General features: G+C 43.2%; 1 protein-coding gene across 4 annotated transcripts in view; it reads left to right on the forward strand.

Annotated features, from left to right (window-relative positions):
* FRMPD4 (FERM and PDZ domain containing 4) overlaps positions 1-17,018 on the forward strand; it is a 525,557-nt gene that overhangs the window by 332,275 nt on the left and 176,264 nt on the right. For all 4 annotated transcript variants that reach the window (XM_082375456.1, XM_082375459.1, XM_082375457.1 and 1 more), the window contains one exon: positions 15,656-15,772. In XM_082375456.1, the coding sequence (XP_082231582.1) occupies positions 15,656-15,772 (117 nt within the window). The remainder of the gene's footprint in view (positions 1-15,655; positions 15,773-17,018) is intronic.

Consider the following 17,018-nt stretch of genomic DNA (forward strand, 5'->3'; position numbering starts at 1 on the left):
CTTTTGGAGGGAAGTAGGGTAGAGGCTTTGAGGAAAGTTTCCCAGAGCTTTCAAACTCTGCTCTGCTAAAGAATCAATATCTCAGGCAAAGATTAGGGCCAAGCCATGGCTTGTGTACCTTGTCTGGAGTTGTGGCTGCTGATATGGCTTCTAAGATAGACACTGACCCCAGGATACTGCCCAGAGAAGGGAGCCCTTTGATTCCAGATCGTAAGGGAGGCTCTCTGCTCATTTTGAAAGGAAAAGAGTTAGAGCTCCATTTAATGGAGATGACCTTGAATGTGAGGTGCCACCTTTGTTCAGGGGACATACTTTGTTATATTTTCCTCATTCAAACCAGTTCGCATGGACTCTTTTGCCTTGATCTGGGTCTCCCAAGGTCAGTGTCAGACAAGGAGTAGGTTCTGACGTCCATCCTGGCAAATCCCTGCCAGACTGACCTCAGTGGCGTCACAGACACCTGTCAACTGCTATCCATCTAGGAGCCCCAAGTTGAAACCTCCAACAGAGGTGGTTTACTTCCTGTTTCAAAAACACGCTAAGGCTCAGTACCCAAAGTGTGCTCCTAGGACCAGCAGCATCAGTACTCCCTGGCAGCTCATTAGAAATATAGACTCTTGAGCCCCACCCTAGGCTTGCTGAATCTGAACCCGAAGTGTAACAAAATGCTCAGCTAATTCGTGTGCATCTTCAAGTTGGAGAAGCTGTTTTGTAAGAGGCACTTTTCATCATAAAAGGCTTTTCAGCACCGTTCTAATAGATGTATCATTTAGTTGCTAAAATCTCTTTCCTGGAAATAGTAACAGTTGTAGTATTTATTATCATTGTCAGAGGAACAGATTTTTAAGACTTGTCTCATAAAAACTTAGCATGTCCGACATGGTTACAGTATAGATCTTTCCCACTTGCCAGTCTGCATGCTTTGTAAATAAATGTCTTCCTTGTTGTGGAAATAATTACTCCAAGGTGTAGAAATACTGAGCGCTTACTGTCTGCCCAGTGTTTTCAGCTCACTTCTTCTCTATGATGCATCTTGGGAAATACATGATGGTCTTTGTCCCACTTTATAAAATGATTGTGTTTGGACATAAACATGTAGCAGAGCTTACATGTGGCCATTATTTGAGTTAAGCAAGGAATTTCTGGATCTTTCTCTGTCTTCAGTGATAACATGCCTACCTTTGGAGCAGAGGGAATGAAAAATATGAATGAACTCCAAATGGAAGCTGGGGAAGCTGGGCAAAAACTAAGCAACCCTAGTAGTGTTACTCGGCACCATTTAGAATATGTTTTCTCCTTCGGATCTTCACAGTTGTTTCAAGACCAAAAAAACAGTAGTAGGGTGGTGCTGAGTGGCAGATATATCTTTTCAAGTGTATCTGTTCATGTCCTCTATGAGGGTTCTTGTGTTCTCCACCCTTACACATTTTGGATGCCCTTGAAAATATGTAGATATTGAGAAATCTAGGGAAATAACGAATTCCCCTTTGATATCTGGGCAGGGAGTATTTTAAAAATTTAAATTTCTGCAGTTTGCATCATGTACACACATTTGTTGCTTCTGTATTAATCACTGAGGAAAATGAAGAAAAGCCATGAAACTGCATGATGCGTTCAGACTTGTGACAGGGCGAGGCGATGGTCATGTAAATGCAGGAACAAAGCCATGCGTCTCTGTATGAAATAGCGCTAAATGAAAAGCCGCCAGAAATCTTCCTAGAATTAGAGAAAAATAAAGCATACTAGGGAATTCCTTGGCGGTCCAGTGGTTAGGACTCTGCACTTTCACTGGCAAGGGCCTGGGTTCCATCCCTGGTTGGGGAACTAAGATCCCACAAGCTGTGCGACATGGCAAAAAAAAAAAAAAAAAAAGCACGCTAAGACGATGTGTTTTGTTGATATTATAAATAACCCATTAAAAATATCACACACGCAGTCTAGCTCTGGGGAGGGGAGCCAGACAACACATTTTCGCGTTCCAGCGTGCTTAGGTGAGCCAGGGTGCGCTGGAACTCCCTGGCTTCCCGTGTGAAGGGTGTCAGCAGGTGTAGTCTAAACGTCTGTTCTTCAAGGATTATAAATCAGCAGTAAAGGAGGAAGTCTCCAGCAGACACTGAAATAGCACACCAAACTCAAGCGTATTTTCAATGGAAAATAGACACATTTTAGCTTGGAAAATGAATGGCCTTTGGTGGTTTGAAAACGTGAATAAGGCTAAAACAGTGGTAGATATTATTAGGCATCGTACATCTTGATATTAAAACCCTCTTATAGCATCACATTTGAAAACCCTAAAAAAAATCAGCTCGTGATACTCTTTCTACAAGCCCCCCAAAATCTTGATTTGAATTTTGGAAAGCAGCCACTATAAGCAAGTTTTTCATTACAGTTTTAGACTGCCTACATATTACATATTTGAAACACTACTCATGCAGATAGTGGCCCTATTTATAAGACAGGATCAATGGTTCAGAGGTTTAAAACTCGCCATAAATACTCAACTATGTGATGGATTGAACTATAATGTTCTACCTTTGGGTCAAATGCTGTGAAAAATAGGAATTTTGCAGAATTTGTGTATCTGGGTTTCTTTCCATCCTGTTAAAGATTATGGCCTTTTAGAAAGAGACCTGTTTAGTTGATGGAGGTGAACATTTTGGAGCTTGAAGGGACCTCAGAAATCATCTAGTCCAGCGCCTTCATTCTACAGATCAGAATTTCGAGGGACAGAAATATAAATGAATTTTCCAAGGTGCCACTGTAAATCAGGGGTCAGCAAACTGGCCGATGAGCCAAATACAAATTTTGGTGGGCAGGGCGTGAATAACGTTTTCTTGGAACACAGCTGTGCCCATTAGTTTACACATTGTCCATGGCTACTAAAGATCCAGCGGTAGAGTTGAGTAAATACCGCAGAGACCACATGACCCTTGAAGCTGAAAATATTTACTATCGATTCTTTATAGGAAATGTTTGCTGATCCCTGCTATAAATGGTAGACTTAGAACTTATTCTCATGCCTTCCAGGCCAGTGTTCTTCTGTATTCTTTTTTACTTTTAGTTCGCAAAGGGTACATATATAGTCAATGCACTTTCTTCTTCTCTCTCTTCACTTTTATAATCTCTTTCCTTTTATTTCTGCTGGTACCTAATTGAGGATAATTTTTAAGTAATATTTAATTATCTTACTCAGAATGAAAAAAAAAACTTAATGGAATGAGAGATAGCTCTTAGGTACACTTTTAACCTAGGATTCTAAAGTCATTAAGCAAGACTAAGAAGATTAAGAAAACTACAGTCCATATAAGTACATACTTTATATGTTAATCCATAAAAATTTAAAAATGATCAGAATATATGTGCATGTCCCCAACAGACAGTGCAAATATAATTTTCACAATGGAGAGCTAACTCAGAAAGTGTTTGAATTGTTCGTATATGGTTCATGAGGATGTTCCCTGGGAAGCCAATTGGACTTGGCTGAGCTTGGTGAGTAGCAGTATTAGGTCATGAGTCATCTATAAAATAAGTCAAATATGAACATGAATGCTGCCTCTCAAAATGATGTGTTTGCAAAAGCGTTTTCACAACACATTTGAAAATTAGATTAGGCCATTTGGCAGGTGCAGCCAATGCTGGGTTTCATTACTCCTATAATCACTGTTCAGTTCGATGACATGATGCATTTGCTGCGTCCTGAGAGTGTGTTCGGGTTCCATATTACAGCTCAGAGCGAAAGACTGGGCCCGAGGTGAAGTAGGAAATGTATTTAATGGTCAGTATGGATGAAATTGTTGTCCATGTGGGCTAAATAGAGAGGTGTAAGGAAGACTTCCCTATTTCCTGATGCCTGAATTTCCCAACGTGGGACTCCTACCTGAGGAGTTTCGATGAAAGCTCAGGGCAAATCCCAGTGTCCAGACCATGCCTAGGTAGGGTGAGCCACGAGGCCAGCCTTCCTCATCAATGTTACCAACTCCTATCTGCTTGTCACAGCTCTAGCTCTGCACCAGGACTGGCACAAAAGTCCTCAAAAACATGTTTTGAATGATTAATTGAATGAGTGAATGTAGTGTCATGAGGGCACTTGGTGCTTGGAAAAGAAAAAGAGTGCTCAGACTACATTATAGCACAGAGAGTAAAAACTGTACTCTAGGGTTGTGACATCATACGCAAGGCCGACCCCAGAACCTTGCAGAGAGGAGTCCATGCTCAGTGACTGTTTGTTGATTGACCTCACAAGTCTCTCTTTGTAGAAGCTTGGCTGTACAATGCCCTTTGTGTCCACTCGGAATCCTCTCTTCATCCGGATGGGCCAATCTTCCCTCCAGTAATTAGCTCAACGTAGCTGTCCTGTTTTCTCAAGAGATTCCTTTGCCAGCTCAGATCCTTTCTGGTCTGGCGTTCTCCAGCAAAGGTGAACAGCCTGGTCTGTCTGTGCCCAGGCGCCTGGCACATCAAGACATCTGTGAGGGGCTTTTTAGCTGGGGTAGAATGTTCTTTGATGTCAAAACCCTTGTTGCGATGCCTGCTGTGTGCCCGTGCCGGCTCCCCCTTGCCCATCCTGCCCTAACAACCAGGGAGTGGGAGCCTCTCATCTGTGACTGGCTCGTTTCCTCATCATCAATTCTAGGACCCTTTTTGTTCTTTCTTCTGGTTGCTGCTAAGTTATTAATTTATGTTCCCATCTTGAACTCTGCCCTTTGAAAAATCCTAGGAGTCTTTGGGGCCCAGTCCCAGCTGCCTACAATTATGGCCCTTGCATAAAGGATTCTAAGGACTTGTGTGTCAGCTCAACTCACACACGGTATCTGGTGCACAAGTACCATTGCCAGACCCTGTGTGGACTCCTGGAGTCACATTTGAAAAGGCTCTATGGTGTGATTTATAAACAATGGCCATTATCGATGGATTTTGAAGCAAAAGTTTGCATCATCTTTTCTTGAGTCTTAAATTTATGATAATGTTACACCTTTAAAACACGATTGAATAAAGAGACAGGATAACTGAATGCACAGGGTAAAGCTTGATTGGATACCAAATGAAATCCCCCAAAAATCTATGAAGGAACAGTATTAGGATAATTGGGGAAATTTGAATATGGACTATATATTAGATAGTATTGTATCAATATTAAATTTGAGTGCAATATGGTATTATGGTTTTAAAGGGGAGTATCCTTTTTCTTAAGAGAGAGTTGCTGCAGAATTTGGGGGTGAAATGTCCTGATGTCTATTGGTTCAAGTAAACATTTCACATATATAAACGGAGACAGAGGGAGTGGACAAAGGAGTGAAGGGAGAGGGGATAAAACCAATCTTGAAAAATACGAATAATTGATGAACCTAGGTCATAGTTTCTCCACCTCCACATTCTTGACATTTGGGGCTAAATCGTTGTTTGTTGCAGGGCCGTCCTGTGTACTGTAGGATGTTTAGTGGCATCCCTGGCCTCTACCCACTAGATGCCAGTAGCACACCACCACCCCCAGTTGCGACAACCAAAAATGTCTCCCGTCAGTGCGAAATGTCCACTGGGGGGCAAAGTCGCCCCTTGTTGCGGACCGCTGCTCTAGGTGAGAGCACAGGGGTGACTGTTGCACTCAACTGTTCTGCGATTGACATTTTACAAAATGAGAAGTCGGGGGAGCGAACAATCCTGGTAAGGACTGGGAACTTGTCGTCGGTGAAGAGCCATTTCCAGCTACGGAAACCTTGAACTAGAAAAATGAAAACGACCTTCTATCAAGGACACTGATCAAGGCTTAAACATTTGGCATTAGTGAGGTTTAGATTTCAGGCCTTTGATGTTGATCTGGGGCCTCTGAATTGCAATTTTGTCTTCACAAAAGCAGGAGGCTTTCAGGAATGCTGAGGCAGCAAGTTCCTATCTTGGCGTTGCCTTCTGGGCTGCAGGATCCTGTCTGTTGAAATCCTGGACCTGCCTAGTCACTGTCATATGGCTCGTTTTGGAGGATGCTCCAAAGTTTGACTGCTGTTCATTCATTCATTCATTTATTCAAACAAATGCTGTTATAAAACAGTTTCCGTGTGCCAAATCCTGCACTCAGTTCTGATGTAAAAAGCGACTGTGGTTTTGGATCCAATTACGTAGAGTGTGGGCTTGTTGGTCATGGCTGAATTCAGAGGCAAATCCCGTGAGTGCCATGTCTGTACATTTTCATCATGCAGAGACATAGATTCCCCCTAGCCATTCAACAATAGAGGGTGACATGCAGAAGAAGTTATATTATTGCTTCCATGCATGTATGTTCCCCATCGAAAGCAATGATTAAATTCCTATTTCTGTACTACTTCGTAGCCCTTAGTAAACCAAGTATAACAGGACAAGTCAGTTAACAAACAGTATATTTTGCACACCTACCATTGCCAAATGTGGGTTCCAGGGATCTAAACGTGAAGGAGACTTGCCCCTGTCCTAAGGAAATCACAGTTGGGTAGGAGAATCATAATTGGCAAGAGAGAATTCCAACTGAAGTGGCAAGGCTAATTAGAGGAGTTCAAGTTGCAATGACTGTATTAACAAATAAGTGTTTACTGAGCACCAACTGTGTGCAGTAGGTAGAATTTTGTAAAGTGGCATTAACGCTCAAGAGCTTACAATCTAGGAAGACATGTATTCCCACAGTTATTGGTAATTATTCAAGGTAGATGCTACCTCAGTAGTGCAAACAGTCGCTTCCCATGAGCATAGGGAAACAAGGTAATGATTTTAGGGCAGGGGATTCAGGGACTGCTTCCTGCAGTGGTAGCATTTGATATGCGTTTTGGAGGATTCATCATTTTTGGACAGATACGGAGAGGTCAGGGAGTTGGAGTGTGGGAAGGAGAACGTTTTAACCAGAGGGAATAGCATGAACGAAGACATGGAGATATGAACATGGGCAACATGCGTGTTCAGGGAATATAGGTGAGTTAGTTTAAAAGTAGCAGCATATTCTTAGCAAAATTAGTGGGTTGCTCGGCTGGAAAAGAAGATCTGGGCCAGATGATTGGGAATGTTTATTTTCTGTGTTGACGTGATGTATTACGAGCACCTAGAACAGCACGTGGTACATACTAGGTGCTCAACCAGCATTTGTTATATGCGTTGATTAGGCAGGGAGCTATGGTGGGGTTTGTTTTTGTTTTTGTTTTGTTTTGTTTGCCCCTCTGCGCGGCCTGCATGGGATCTTAGTTCCCCGACCAGGGATCGAACCCGTGCCCCCTACATTGGAAGTGCGGGGTCTTAACCACTGGACCGCCAGGGAAGTGCCGGGGAGCTCTGGTTTTAATGCCTAAGATTCTAGGCCAGGACCATCACGTACCTTGGATTCCTTTATGAGTGCAGTTCACGTTGAACATCTCCTGTGTGCCGACACTAGTCTGAGTAACAGAGATAGAAAGATGGAGGAGACATGGTCCTGGCCTCATGGGGGTGCACCGAGCGTAGCATCTGCACCTGGCGTCACGTGCTTACCCAGGAGCCACACCTACAGCCTCGCGAGCACGTAGTCCAGCGTTCCAGTGAGAGGGGCTCCAGACCATTGGCTGACTGTTCCCACGTTTAGTTCTGTAACACCTCTCAGGGCATCCTTGGCCAGCCTGGCCTGTCTGCATCTATTTTCTCCTGTACAATACAGGGCTAATTATAATTGTCCTCCCAGATTCATGGTCAGCTATATATGTGGCCTCAGAGTCTTAGGATGTTTTGAGTGTGTCACCGGATTGTTTACAGAGTGAGGCTCAAGTGTGTATGTGCAAATTTGGGGAAGGAGAACCAGTTAGCTTAAATTTAGTTCTCCTGGTAATTCTCCCACATACCCAATTGGGAAACAAGTAATTCAGCAGGCTGGTGAGAGGTTTGCAGTGAAACCCATGGATATATAATCACACAATTAGTTTTATTGTGTGGGTTGGTAAATTATGCAACCAAGCAGATGAAAATAATCAGAAAAATGTTTAAATTTGGTAATGAAAATATACATCCAAATGTTTTTACTGTAGTTAAACTCCTGATCAATAATACATTTCTGCTTGACTAAAATGATTTTGTAATGAATATATTTTTAAGTTTCTGCTTTTATGAGGCTTGGTATTAATATTTAAAGTAGTTTTGAATTGCCTGCTTTTCCCCCTTTACTGTATTTTCCTGTCCTCCTTGTCATAACAGAAGTGAAATCTTCACAATAGTTGGCGGGATGATTCTGTCTTCTGTGTGCAAGGCCTTGATGTTATTTTCACCCTATCAACATTGCTTTCTTCACGTGCACCTGCCCTAGGAGCTGCTAATAATGGGCTATAGGATGGAAAGCTGTTCCCTCTTGTATAAGATTGAGATGCTGTTAGTACTGTAGTAAAGCCTGATTGCATGAAGAGGGTTAGTTCTGAGACGGGAGAGAATACACCTAATTCAGAAGGTGTCTGTGTCTCAACAGCATGATTAACTGGAACCAAAAGGCTGGGGGGCGGGATGATGTCAGTCTGTTCCTCACTGATCCATGGGGACAAGAAACCTTGAAGAGCAGGAACCCCTCCAGCCCCCGTGGGGCCCACCAGGTAGGTCACCAAAGGAACAAGGCTGCCACCAAATTTGGAGTTTTTAAAATTCATCCAAAATCATCTTTTGTTCATTTTTCTCGCTCCCTCTCTGCTTCCTTTACCTCAACCCACATTGCACGTCAACCTTGAAGGTCATCTGCTTGCATCATGCTCTGTGAAGTTCGGAATTCTGTAGGTTTTCGGGTACCGTAACCCTGCCACCATTTAGAGCAAAATAAATGAGGAAGTGCTTAACGTCTTGTAATACCATATTTAGCACTCTATAACTTGGGTTATTCTGAAAATCATCTTTGTGAGTCCAAAGAGATAAGGATAATCAAATTCTGGGTCACGTTTTATTTTACTGGATTTGTATAGAGTCATTCTATATCGGGGATGAATAACTGAATAGCTGTGGCTTAGGTTTTCTCATATATGAAACGGACCTGAAAATTCATTTCTCAACACCAAGTTCAGAGGACGCAGCTTCATCCTGGCTACTGGTCCTAAGTATTACCAGGTATACGAGGAAGCCCATGAGTTGAAGTTACACTTCATTATGGTACAGTGTGATTTAGAGGGAATTTGAATCAGGAAGCCTCGGGGTTCAGTCCTGGATACCCTTTGCATCAGATGAGTTTGGGTGGCCTCTGCCCTTCTCTGCCCGTTTCCATCCCTCGTACATTCTATGTGAAACACGGTGTTTGTCTCCCAACAAGATCGCGGTGCCTATTTCCCCCAGTGAAGAAAAGCTGGTAACTCCACCAAACGCTGGGCAAGTTATACCTTCTCTCTGCGCCTTGGTTTCTTCCTCTTTATAATGGAAACACTAATGCTTTATCAGGCATTCTGTTGCATGCTGAGACAGGCTTGTGAATATCTAAAGAAATAATGTATCTAGAAGTGCTGTTTAAACTATTTGGTCAAATACAAAAGTTATTTCCATTACTATTATGACTGCCACTTATAACACAACATACCATTTGATGAGACTATTCTAAATGAGTCAAGCACTGCAGGACTTTACGTATCTCATCTATGCATAACATCACCGTGCGGTGGATGTTACTATTTCCATTTCACATGGAAAACCAAAACCCGGAAAGGCCAAGTAATTCACCCAAAGCCATGAAGCTATTAAGTGACTGTGAATTCTGATGTAAAGATGGATTCTCTCCGATGTAAAGATGCATTCTACTTATCGTAATTAGGCTTTAAGTGGAAACATTGAGAAGGCTTTTTTTTCCCTGCTGAAGTGTATTGAGCACCTACATATGTCAAGAACCGTGCTAAGAACTGTACATTCATCACTTTGTTTATTCTTGACGACAACTCTATGAGCTAAGCAGGGGCACATTTGTCATTTGTGACGGGGCCGTCCTGTGCATTGTAGGCCTCTACCCACTAGATACCAGGAGTACCGCTTCCCCTGGTTATGACGACCAAAAGTGTCTCCAGATGTTGCCACGTGTCTCGGGAGGGAATCATTGAGTGAGACCAATTCTATTTTACATGTGAAGACAATAAGACCCAAAGAATTGAGAGTCCAGAGTCACAAAGCTAGTAAATGGCGGAATTTGAGTCTGTCTGACTTGGGAGTTGGGAACCGGGCCTCACATTCCTTCTCCCCTAGCATCCCGTTTTCTGATACTGAGGTGTGTTCCTAGTGGCCTGCAGGTGGTTTCTAATAAACTGCTTCTCCTAGAGAAGATTTGCCATCAAGATTTGGCCCAGGATTTAGAGGCATGCACACAGGAAGTGACCATGGGTTGCTTCCTCAAACGGTCTCAGTATAAATAGTTCTGCACCTTTGCCTGTGACCTTCATAGCTGCTCTCACTTCTTATGAAATATAAAGATCTTTTTTGTCCAAGACAGTTTCAATCTGTTGCAAATATAACACAAAGTTGCAAACCAGTTCAGTCAGTTGTTGGGAGTTTCTGGAGTGACTTAAATAGCCCTGCCAATGTAGGTCGCTATTTTTAAGGCTGAGCTAAGCGTTTGAAAGTGGTTCACACAGCCATGATCTCAGGTTGAAGTCACAGAACATGAGAGTTGCAAGGAATCTCAAAGCCTGGCCTGAGACACGTGGAAATTGACCCTCGGCACCATGGATCCACACACAGGATTCCTGGTTAAAAAACACAACAAAACAAAACAAATTTCTGATATTTTCTTCTACTTCTGCTGAACTCATCCACTTCTTAACTTATAGGAAGGTGTAACTGTTTGTTGCTTCAGCCCCTTCCTACCCTGCTCTGGCCAGACTGGAAAAAAGTAGATGACTGAGCCTTTCACCCTTCTGCTGTTTTGAGAATGGATGAAGCCATTTATACTTGTGTAACCACCCCAAGTCTTATATCCTCTTGAGGGTTAGGTAGAGATTTACTTAGCAAAGAATTTATAGCACATACTATAATACTCTGAGCCGGGCAGCATACTGAAATCTTTACAAAATGCATTTTGTCACCCCAAGATGCGGTCCTCTTACCACCATTTTACAGAGGAGGAGCTGGATTGAGGGGTTTAGAGAGGTTGAGTAACTCACTGGAGATTATGAAAAATAAATGCCTGAGTTGAAGAGAGTCTGATTGCAACTCGGTGGTTCTCAAACTCAAGTGGGCACCGGCATAGCCTGGAGGCTGGTTAAACACAAACTGCTGAGTCAGCCCCACCCCCAGAATTTCGGGTTTAGTAGGTCTTGGATGGTGCCCAAGAATTTGCATTTCTAACAAATTCACGGGTGATGCCGCTACTGGCCCACAGACCACGCTTGGCAAACCTCCTGCTCCAGCCTGCGTGCTCTTGACTGCCACACCCTGCCTCTCCTACCTCTTGTGAGCTAAAAAAAATGGTAGAATGACTTTGAGACGTAGCAGCCATCTCGGGATATAAAATCCTGATGCCTGGGCCTCATCCGCAGATATTCTGACTCGAATGGCTTGGCCTTGGTCCCAGGCATCTGTCGTTTACAAGTTCCCCCATGTGGTTCCAATGTGTGGTGAGGCTTCACAAACTTTGCTGATTTAGGCAGCACTTAGCAAACTTTAGTGGGTATATGAATCACCTAGGGCTGTTGACTGAATGCAGATTTTACATTTCACACAGACACCCAGGAGAAACCCGTGCTGCTGGACTTCAGCCCAAACTTTGAGTAGCAAGGACTAGTATTTCCCACACCTCATGCTTGCCAGGTAAAATATAGGATGCCTGGTTCAATTTGAATTTTCGATAAATAGCAAATAATTATTTTTTTAGTATAACTATGTCCCAAATGTTGCATAGGATGTACTTATACTAAAAATTATTTGAAATTCAATTTAAGTGTGCATTCTATATTTTGTTTTGCTTTTTGCTGAATCTAGCAACCCTACTTTAAGGTAAGAGTCATCCGGATTACTTGTTTCAACACACATACACACACACACACGCTCACACACTCACTCACTCATGGATTCCTGGTTGTAATTCAGACCTGCTGAATCATAATTTCTAGAGCCTGGTAATCGTTAACAAAAACTGCAAGATGGGTTCTTGTCAGCTCAATTTGGGAGATACAGAAAATGCTGGATTTTGACCACTTGTAATCCTCATGCACCCCTGGACATATATTAGGAGGTTGTTGTTTGGTTTGAATCTAGTCAAGTAGCTGAGGGTACTTCTTTTCACATTTTAGACTCATTGGTAGCAGTATTCAGTCCTGCTACTAAGGTAAAGGCAAATCAGAAAGATTCTAGGCTGTGATATTTTAGCCTCTTTGATACTCTCAGAGAATCTGGGTGCTCGTTTATTTGAGGGGCTGGAGTAGGGTTTGCAGATAAAATACGGGATACCCCGTTAAATTTGAATTTCAGATAAATGATGAATAATTTTTTTAGTGTAAGTATTCCTCAATATTATATGAGATACACTGATACTAAAAAATTGATATTTGTGTGAAATTCACATTTAACTGGGTGTCCCGTGTTTGTAGTTGCTAAATCTGGCAAACCCTAGGCTAGAGGGGTCCTTTCAAATAATCTCCATGGGGCCAACCTGCATGCCCGCAGCTGAGCAGAGCTGCAGGGTTCCTATTTACAGGACAGTCTTCAGCCTCCACAGAGGGAGTCAAGAGAACCTTTGAGGCTAATAGGTCTTTGGACAAGAAAAGTAAGACCTCATTCAAAGAGGAGAAACTTGAAGAGGCCTCAGCCCCTGGGAACGTTGCCCAGGAACTCAGAGTGGACTCTTTCTGAAATGGGAAATAAAGGGCATGCATCTCACACTGGGACACAGGGTCAGTGTTACCGCCAGAAGTGAGGAGTTCTGCACAGGACTGTATTTTTATAGCAGCACCTGGTCCATCCTGAGGATAATCTCTGCATCTGAGGAGGCTCTAAAGCAAAAGGCCCAGAAGACTCTACATTTATGTGCAGTGGCCCTGCCGCTGCTCTCCAGGGGCCAGCTCTTTGCACTCCTGGTAGAAAAAAACTCTCTTTCAGTAGCACTGGGGTGGGGGGCAATTGGGAGTGGTAGACCCTTTGGTGCAGCCACAGAGGTGGGAGCCAGGATAGGAGGTCCCCGGAGCATCTTCCCAGTGGAGAGCAACTGCCTGCTTCCAAGGTTGTATATTGGGGTGGACTTCCAGTAACCACACCACACAGACATAGGAGCCAAACCCCTCCTTAATTTTGACCTTCGTCTTTGATTTGAGGATGTATGGTTAGATACTTAGAATAAGAGGTTTTTTGTTTTTTGTTTTCCTACTGGCACTTTAATTTGCTTTTAATTTTAATTTGCTAAGTTCTATGAATGTCATTCCGACCCATGTATTTTATGTCAACATATTAACAGGCAAACGTGTAGTCGTGTCTGATTCTAATTATTCAATGATTTGTTTTATAGCAGTTGATGTCCCTTGCCCCGAATTAACTCAGTGAGTGTTTTTTCCAGTATTAGCACTGTATTTGGTGTTTTATGACAAAAGGCTTTATTTGAAAACATCTCGCTGAACTGTTGTTTTTTTACTATTTCCTGAACATACCTTACGGGACAATGTAGTTTATAATAAAATTCAGGCTCCCTCTTGCTCATTATTATAACCCTGTATTTTACATGTAAATTATATTAGGAGGCCAGCATATTTCTTTTAGTGATTTAGACTTCAGGGGGAAAAAAGAGAATGAAAGGAAAGAAAAGAGAAAAGAAAAGCAGACAGTTTATTTGTTTTTAATAAGTTCGCCCCCTCTGGGAAAGATGAACATTCTGATACTGGACGTAATTTACTAATCCGGAATAAATTGTTGCATTCTCTATATAGGCCTCCTTTCACTTACAGGAATATTCTGTGCGTCACCTCTTACTGTACTTTCGCTTTTGCTTTTGCAAAACTTTTTAACAACAGTATACACTGTGTTCATACCTCGAAGGGCTTGGTCCAAATGCGTCCTCTGCTGCTGTGGAGAAATTGGCGGGCTTTTTGTAGAACCTCAGGGGGACCAAGCCATGGGCTCACACTGAAGGCAAGCAGCTCGCTCTTCAAACACCACCAGAGGAAACTGCCACTGCTGGCTTGGGTGCAGAGGAGAGGAACAGAAACTTGGCATGTCTGTCCGTGTAATAGTCCACGGGTGGGAATTAGCCCTGTGGTGGGCCTCTAAGTTGGCGGGACCTGTGTTAAATTTGTGAACTCTTTTGCTCCCCACGCTTTCTGAAGGATGTGGGAAAACTGAAAGGAAGTTAAAGAAAGGCAACGGAGGTCATTAAAATTCTGCAAACTAGTTCCCGTCCAGGAAACTTACAGGAAATGGGGCTGGTTTCCGTTGAGGAGAAGCATCGGTTCATGGTCAGCTGTGTGAGTTGGGTGAGGGTGGAGGTCGGGGGTGAGACGCCCTGCATCCTGGGAAGTTAAAAGCCTCCCCTCCTCACAGACAGGTTGACACCCCTGATTTGGATGTTTGCTGCAGGAGGGCTGCCATGGACAGTTGTATAAGCTGTGCATGTTATGCCTGGTGCAGGGGGAGGGGCGCCTCTTTCTAAGGGCTCCCAGGTTCACTATTGAGATGCTGACTGAGGCCCTGGAAGTGTCCTCAACTGCTCCCCGAACACACACATACACACGTTGGTTCCTGTCTGCAATTTGGAACCACCTAGAACATCTAACAGGCCATCCGGAGTGGGGAGCTTCACCTGGAGCCAAAGGACAAATGATGAAGGATGTTGGTTGATCCTAAAATGGTAGCATGTATTTCCTTCCCACGGTTGAGCTTTAAAGGAGTCTTTGGTGCTCATGAGAGGACAGTGGAATTTCTGCAGGTCCCAGGCAGCAGAGCAGCGGCCAAGATTCAACAATGTTCCAGAAACTGGGCTTAGGCCTCTGGATGGGAATTGTCACTGTGCAATGCTGCCCATCACAGCTGCTTGTCACGTGAAGTCACTTCCTTTTTCCTCTTGCTCTTGGAAAGGCAGGCTTCTAGAAAATTCTCCTTAACCTACCCTTTCATTTTGCTGACGAGTCACATTTCAGGTATGGACTAGAAACTGTAAAAGTTAATGTGTGGATTTTCATTGCAACATAAATGGAGAGTTTGTCTAAGGTTTTATGACCAGTCACCTTGACTGGAGTGTGGTTAATATGAGTGGAAATTTTGTATTTTGGTCACAGGAGTCCAGAAAACTGAGGCTTGGGGTTATTTGTTTAAGATCCATAAAAACAGGAATTTATTTTCATTTGTGCATTTATATTGTGGTGTGATATCTGTTTATATGCCAAACCGTCCTAATGTCTGGTCCCAGGAATGCCTAGTGCCATGGAAAGTGTGCTAAACGTTTGTTCAGAATTGGCTTGTGTGTCCTCAGGAAAGTTACTTAAGCTTTGTGAGCCATTCATTGTTTCCTCATCTGTAAAACAAGATGAGTATACTTAGCTCACAGGGCAGCTGGGAACAGCTAGCAAGATACTATAAAGAAAGATACTGAGCGTGGTACCTGACACAAAAACATTCTAATCGTTCATTTTGTCAGCTGAGGACACAGCCCGTAATGGAGAGGGGCAAGTCCTGTGCCCCTTCTGGGGTTTGTCTCAGAAGAAGTGTTCCGGAGTCAGGTGTAATGATGCTTTGCTTTTCTTTTTTCCAGCCACAGGACAAAGTCTTCAGGCTGGCCACCTCCCTCGGGAACCTGGGGCTTGAACCAGGTGCCGCCCTATGGATGGGAGATGACGGCAAACCGGGATGGACGAGACTGCTTCATCAAGTAGGTTGAACACATGGCATGAACAGTTTAATCTTTGGCTTTGGGGATGTCTCTGTTTTGACCCTTGGCCCAGGAGAATTAGCATACTTAAACTGGGGACTCCTAGGCACTTGGAGGCCATGACTCAAGCAGGTGATCCCCTGGGCCTTCCATATCTTGTGACATGAGGTTGCTTTGTTCTTGGACACGCGCCATCTTAGGCTAACAATTCCCAGGGTATCAGGTACTCCTGGGCCAGAGCAAACATGTATGTTACTGAGTCCGAGGCCAGTTGTACTGATTGTCTGAGGCTAGTAACTGAAGTTTGACATGGAGGAGGGTCATTTGGAAAGCCTTGTAGAAATGATTAAGACAGGAATGTTACTGGCTCATCTGCAACTAGAAAAATCAGCTGAAAGGATTATGTGCATTACAGGTTGTACTATAAATTGGTCCCACTAACATTGGATGAGGTTTTGGATTTTTTGTGCTGCTCTGTTTTTTTTTAAATTGTGGTAAAATGTATATTACATAATGGTTATGTTATTTATGTTATATATATAATGGTTATGTTATCTATAACATAATGGTAAATTTTATGTACCATCTTAACTGCCTTTAGGTGTACAATTCAGTGACATTAACTACATTCACAATGGTTTTTTTTTTTGTTTTGTTTTGTTTTTTAATTTTACTTATTTATTTATTTATGGCTGTGTTGGGTCTTCGTCTCTGTGCGAGGGCTTTCTCTAGTTGTGGCAAGTGGGGGCCACTCCTCATCGCGGTGCGTGGGCCTCTCACTATCACGGCCCCTCCTGTTGCGGAGCACAGGCTCCAGACGTGCAGGCTCAGTAATTGTGGCTCACGGGCACAGCCGCTCCGGGGCATGTGGGATCTTCCCAGACCAGGGCTCGAACCCGTGTCCCCTGCATTGGCAGGCAGATTCTCAACCACTGCGCCACCAGGGAAGCCCCCATTCACAATGTTTTGCAACTCTCACCACTTTCATCTTCCAGACCTTTTTCATCTTCTGCAACAGAAACTCTGTCTCCATTAAACAACAGTTTCCCACTCCCCCTCCCTCCAGCCCCTGGTACGTCATAGAAGTGAAATCATACAGTATTTGTACTTTTTTATCTGGCTTATTTTACTTAGCATAATGTCCTCAAGGTTCACCCATGTTGTAGAACATATATGAATTTCATTCCTTTTAAGGCTGAATAATATTTCATTGTGTGGATAGATCACTTTTTTTTATCCATTTATC

This window comes from Balaenoptera borealis, assembly GCF_965194805.1.
Source record: "Balaenoptera borealis genome assembly, chromosome: X".
In the NCBI taxonomy this organism is placed as follows: Eukaryota; Metazoa; Chordata; class Mammalia; order Artiodactyla; family Balaenopteridae; genus Balaenoptera; species Balaenoptera borealis.